We start from the raw sequence: 5554 nt of genomic DNA, 5'->3' as shown, positions 1-5554 counted from the left end.
ATGGAGAACTAAGCCCTGCCCGTCACCAGTTCCTCTCCTCCCATCTCCCAGCTGGCAGCTCAGGAAGCGGCCCAGGGAGACCTCCCTCTGGGCCTGGTTTTTACCTTCTGCTCTGCCCACAAGGGGGTTCAAGCACCGCTCTTCCCAGGAATCCCCGGGCTGCTACCAGGGCCTTCCCGGGTGTGCAGTCACGGTGAGAGCCTGCAGGGTCCTTGTGTCGTCTGAGCCCCGAAGATTTCCCCTCGACTGCCTGTGCACGTTAAATTCTGGGCCAAAGAGCGGAGACCTTGGTTCCCTTCCTTGCCACGTCCCTTCCCGTGGGGTTGCGCTCTCCTGGGCCCCGGGCCCCTCTGCAGCCCTGCTGCTCAAGACACACCAGCCCCAAGAGGAGTTAAAGAGCTGGCAGTGACATTAGAGATGGAGACCCGAGTCTCAGGTCTGTTAGGGCAAATTTGGTGGCAGTGAGACCCAGTGTGACAAAAGTTCCTGGTCTGGGCTTCAGCACTCTGCACTGTGACTCTGCCTCTGACCCCACGTGTGGAGTCCCCATCCCTCCCGGCCTCGGGCCTCCTTCCTGTGCAGCGAGGTGTCAGCCTGTTCTGAGATTTCTAAGGTTTTGCCTGGTCTGACACAGTGTCCCTTCCCTGTTCCCCCTCAGCCGTCACCTGCCAGGAGCCTTCTGGCTGAGGAAAGGGATTCCTCAGGAAGGATGGGGGCGGTTCCCAGGATGCCCCCCACCCCGTTCTTGGTTTTCGGGGTTTTGTCCCGTGCTGGGTGCTGGGCTCTCCCTCTCTGGGGCTGAGAAGGGTGTCAGCAGGCCACGCATGGATCTGGTGCGTCCTTTGGAGAAGCTACCGAGCCTCTCCAGGCCTCAGTGTCCCTCCTATAAAACAACTCAGGGCATTGGCTGCGTTGGATTTCGAGGACGAAATGCGATGAAGCAGGCCAAGCCCCAGGAAGCGCCTGGCACCTGACAGCCCAACATGGGGGCTTTCATATCATCGTCCCTGTTGCTTTTGTTCCTTGCTACCACCCGTCACCCCAGGGGAAGAGAGCTGCCCCAGCTGCCCTTGGCTTGTAGGGCTCAGCCTCTGCACGCTGAGGACTCCCATCCTGACCTCCAGCTTGCACTGTGCCAGGGACCCCACGGACTCGTGGGCTGCTAACCCCTGGCCTGGTGCCTGCGCATGGCCTCCTGCTAGCATTAGCCACACCCAAGGTTACAATGGAGCTTGATGAAGGGCAGGACTCAGAGACCCGGGCAAGGGCCAGATGAGAATCTCAGGCAAGTCGCTCAACCCCCCTGACCCTCAGTTTCCCCATCTGTATAACGGGACGAGCACCACCCTCTTCCTGAATGATCATAGCAAAGCTCCGAGGTTCGCGTGAGCTGTAAAGACCGGGATATGCCTGTGCTCAACACAGGAGGGGTCCTTCCGCACACCTACCCGCCCCTGCAGACTCCTGCCTGTAAGCCAGGGACCCTGAACCAGGGGAAAAGGGTCTCGATACCTCTGCCTCCTGCCCCAAACGCCTTCGGCCCCAGCCTCTCCCAGGTCCTGAGTGAAATCAGCCAGGCAGCAGACGGACGCGCAAACTCACAAGGAAGGCCACACGCTTCAGCACCCCATTTGTTTGTTTTTTAATTAAAAAGAAAATAACCAAACAACACTTCGCAGGTTGTGCTGTGATAAAACATCACAGGCGTGAAATGTAGGAAAAAAGGGAGGCCTGTCCTCAAAGACCCTGGTGAGGGAGAGGAAGGAAGAACCCAGCCTGAGGCCACCGTTTCTCAGGCAGACACCCCGGCCCCTGGGCTAGGAAGAGGAGATGCTTACTCGGCCAGGTTTCTCTGGAAGACTCAGCGCTCAGCTCACTGGTCCCAGTGGGGGCGGGAGGGTTAGGGATGTATGGCCTCCTCTTCCTGCTGACCCCTGACTCTGCTCAAGGTCTCTGGGGAGCTGGGAGAGAGACACCCTGCACTGGAAATGCATCGTCCTGCAGGGACACCTGGGCTGGGCTTCCAGAAGCCCACTGGTGGGTTCCCTCCTTAAGTGGTGGCCAAAGAGTGTCTTGCAGGCAAATGGGACACAGGAGTAAGGACAGACCAGGATGAGTCATGCCGGGCCTGTGTTGTACTTTGATGGCAACCAGAAAGCAGTGGGGAGATTTTGGTATAGTTGCCACGACCAGATTCTCACTGGACTTCCCTTAGCCGTTCAAGCGATTCCTCCATCCCTGCCTCCTTGGGCCCAATCTCTGGGGGTCACTCAGGTCCAGATTCCACTTTTTGCCCAGCCATTTTCTAGTTTGTATGACCTTGGACAATAATTTCCTTGAGCCTCAGTTTCCTCATCTGAATGGGAGAGGTTCATGTGACCCTCACAGGGTGATAGTAAATAGTGTGACCATGCCCTCAAAGATGTACCCAGCACAGAATAAGTGCCCAAGAAATGGCCACTGTCATTACTGTCACTCAGGCACCGGTAGCTCCATCGCAGAGTTGGTGAGTCTGTGTGATAAATAGAAGCTTTAAACAACGTTCTAGAAAGAACATTGCTTCCAGTTACGCCGGGCAGTTCGAGGTCTCGGGCCGAGGGGTGGGGGCGCGGCAGCTGGCCTGGAGGACTTGCTGCGTCTCTCTCTGCATGTCCCCGAGGCTCGGAGCCGCTCCGTACCTAGACCTCGGTGCCCTCCCGGGGGTAGAGGACGCTGCTGGAGTTGATGCTGTTGAAGAAGTGAGGGCTGAACTGGGTGAGGACGGAGCCTCCATAGCCCAGGGCGCTGGCGGGCGCGGGGCTGGCCCACTCGCCCCCGCCTCCGTGGCCCCCGAGGCTGGTCAGCGGGGTGTAGGAGCTGAAGCTCAGCGAGTTCTGCCCCATCTTGTCGGTGGGCTCCGGGCTCAGTGCTGGCGGGGCCCCGGGGCGGCCCGCGGGGCTGGGGCCGCTGGCACAGGCCGTCATGGTGGAGAGGAAGCTGCTGAGGCACGGGGGGCCGGAGGGCGGAGGGGAGGCCCGCTTCCCCGGGGAGCCGGCCGTGCCCGGGGAGGCTCTGTCCAAGAGGTCCTGAGGCTCGGCGGGCGTGGGGCTGCTGGCCAGGAGACTGGTCTCGGCTTTCTCCGAGGTCAAGGGGCCTGCGCTGGAGGACACATCTGATTTTCTCTTCCTCTTCCTGCGGAAATTTCCATTGTCGAACATCTTCTCACAGTTGGGGTCCAGGGTCCAGTAATTTCCTTTGCCTGAAACAGAAGTGAGAGAAAGTAGGCACGCAGACATGGGCAGACCCCTTCCGTCGCGCCTGTTGGTCGTCAATAAACTCAGGGTGGCGGACGCAGAAGGAAGAGAAGCCTGGGCCTGGGAAACGGAGGAAATCCCCAGGCCACCCACCCACACCAACCCGCCCCACAAGGAGGCTCTGGTGGGGGCTGGGGACAGGCTACAGGGAAACAGAGACACGAGGCACCAAGTTCTTCACAGGTAGGTCCTTTAAGAAGGGGGATGGGGTGCTGGGTGGGGTGAAGAGGGTCAAGGGCTTCCACTGCTGAAGCTGAAGAAAACTCAGGAAGAATCCGAGACTCCCTGATGGTCTTGGGCATGGAGTCTGAAGACAGACTCGAGTCCTGGCTTTGCTCCTAACTGAAAAGGGACTTTGGGTGAACCTCAGTTTCCCAGTCTGAGAAATGGGCACGTTGGACCCATCCCTCCTTCCTCAGGCTCACTGTGGGAAGGACAGGCACTAGTTGTGTCAAAGGGCTTTGTAATCGGGAAGTGCCATTGGAGGGGGGCCCCGAGCTCTTCCTGGCCTGGGTCTCTGCTGAAGGGTGGGGGTGGTGCTTGGATAGGACACTTGCCTCTTTTGGAGGACAAACAGACCTGGCCATTGCTAACTTCAGTGCTAACCTGGGTCCCTCTGAGCCCTACCCTGACTTCCTGTGGAGGAACAAAATGGACATTAATTCTGGGAAATGGAGTCGTGAAGATTCAGTGCATCGCTCTGCAAGTTTCTGGACTTTGTCTTTAAAAAGCAAACTTTGCAGCCTCTGCTGTTGGACCTGCTGTCAAGGTCACTCACTTGATTGATTCTCTGTGGCTTCAGGAAGCACACTGACTCAGCTCAGAATGTTACTTTCCTTATCTGTAAAATGGGTTCAGTGAGAGCCACCGGCAGGGGTCTGTGGGTGGGGAGGGCAGGCTGCAACTCAGGGCCTCTCCGGCTGCTCAGCACAGGTCAGAGCTTCTGCCTGCAGACTCGGCTCTCCTTCACCAAAGGCTTCCCATGCCCGGGTGCTGGGGACGCCATGCATTCTAGGCCTGCCGTTGGTTAAGTATTTGTTGACATCAAGGACTTTGCCTACCTCATCTCATTAACTGCAAGACACAGTGACTATTCCTATTTTTCAGAAGAGGAGACAGAGGGTCAGAGAGTTAAGTTGCCCCAGGTCACTAACCAGTCCCCACTGAAACCTAAAGCTGTCCCCCTGGCCCACATTCTCCTCCACTGTTAGGCTCCCTCCAGCCCTGTGACACAGCAGCCCTAGTCAGAACTTTCCAGAAAGGGGTTTGGCGCAGGAAGGCAGGAGCCCTCCTGGGGCCCTGGCCGCCCCCTCACCTGGGTCGTCCTCGTCGCGGGGCACCTTCTTGAAGCAGTCGTTGAGCGACAGGTTGTGGCGGATGGAGTTCTGCCAGCCGGCCTTGCTCTTGTTGTAGAAGGGGAAGTTGTCGGCCACGTACTGGTAGATCTGGCTGAGGGTGAGGCGCTTGTCCGGCGCCCCGTGGATGGCCATGGCGATGAGGGCCGAGTAGGAGTAGGGGGGCCGCACCAGCTTCATCAGCTCCTCCTGCGAGGGGATGGGCAGCCAGCCCAGGTCGCTGCCCCCGAGCCCGGGCATGCCGGGCAGCAGCTGCCGCTGCACGCCATAGGCCTGGGGCAGGAAGGGGCCGGCGTTGGTGCCGGGCAGGTAGGGCGGCGGGGTCATGGCAGGCCCGTTGAGCCACAGGTAGGGGTTGGGGGTGGCCCCGTACTCGCCACCGCCCTCGAAGGAGGGGGGCCGCTGCGGGCTGGGCACGCCCTGCGCGTGGAAGAAGTTGTCATAGTAGAGGCTCATCTCGGGGGGCTCCTGGCCCAGGCTGGGGAACTGGGGGCTGCAGCGGGGCGGGGAGGGCGCCGGCAGGTCGAAGGAGCTCATGCTGGGGCCGGGCCGCGAGCCACCTGCCTGGCACCTGCGCGGAGCGGCCGTGACAGGTGCGCCCGGCCGGCCTCCCACTTATACCCCCAGGGCTCGGCCCCACCCAGGGGCGGCCACCTGCGGCGGCCGGAGGCCCGCCTCCCTGCTCTCTGCCTGGCCTCAGTCCGCACTGGGGACACGCCAGGGCGGCTCCTGAGTGACACTGAGGTGGACAGGCGCCCTGGCCTCACTCTTTCTCCTGCCTCCCGCCGCCCCATTTCCGCCTTCCTTCTTTGGGCTTCACTTTTCTTCCCCCTCCTCAAGGTTTTCTTCCCTCGCTCCCTTCTCTCCCTGCCTCCTGTCCTCTCTGCATCTGACTCTTTGTTTCTC

At 60.1% G+C, this 5554-nt stretch overlaps 1 protein-coding gene across 1 annotated transcript; it reads right to left on the bottom strand.

Moving 5' to 3' along the window:
• Window positions 1-1660: 1660 nt before the first annotated feature.
• Foxi1 (forkhead box I1) lies at window positions 1661-5212 on the bottom strand. The gene is made up of 2 exons (XM_047556429.1): window positions 4609-5212; window positions 1661-3238 (listed from the first exon to the last, which is right to left on the bottom strand). The coding sequence occupies exons 1-2, from the start codon at window positions 5183-5185 to the stop codon at window positions 2679-2681; spliced, it is 1137 nt and encodes a 378-aa protein (XP_047412385.1). The 5' UTR covers window positions 5186-5212; the 3' UTR covers window positions 1661-2678.
• Window positions 5213-5554: the final 342 nt, after the last annotated feature.

Source organism: Sciurus carolinensis, chromosome 6 (genome assembly GCF_902686445.1).
Source record: "Sciurus carolinensis chromosome 6, mSciCar1.2, whole genome shotgun sequence".
Lineage (NCBI taxonomy): Eukaryota > Metazoa > Chordata > Mammalia > Rodentia > Sciuridae > Sciurus > Sciurus carolinensis.
Note: the sequence above shows the minus strand (reverse complement) of the source record. Positions and strands in the feature narration are given on the sequence as shown.

Bases quoted from the DNA above. Each gene is read 5' to 3' on its own strand.
- Foxi1 (XM_047556429.1), bottom strand. From the start codon at position 5,185: ATGAGCTCCTTCGACCTGCCGGCGCCCTCCCCGCCCCGCTGCAGCCCC. The intron at 3,239-4,608 runs GTGAGGGGGCGG...CTTCTGTTTCAG, and splicing joins CCGCGACGAGGACGACCCAG to GCAAAGGAAATTACTGGACC.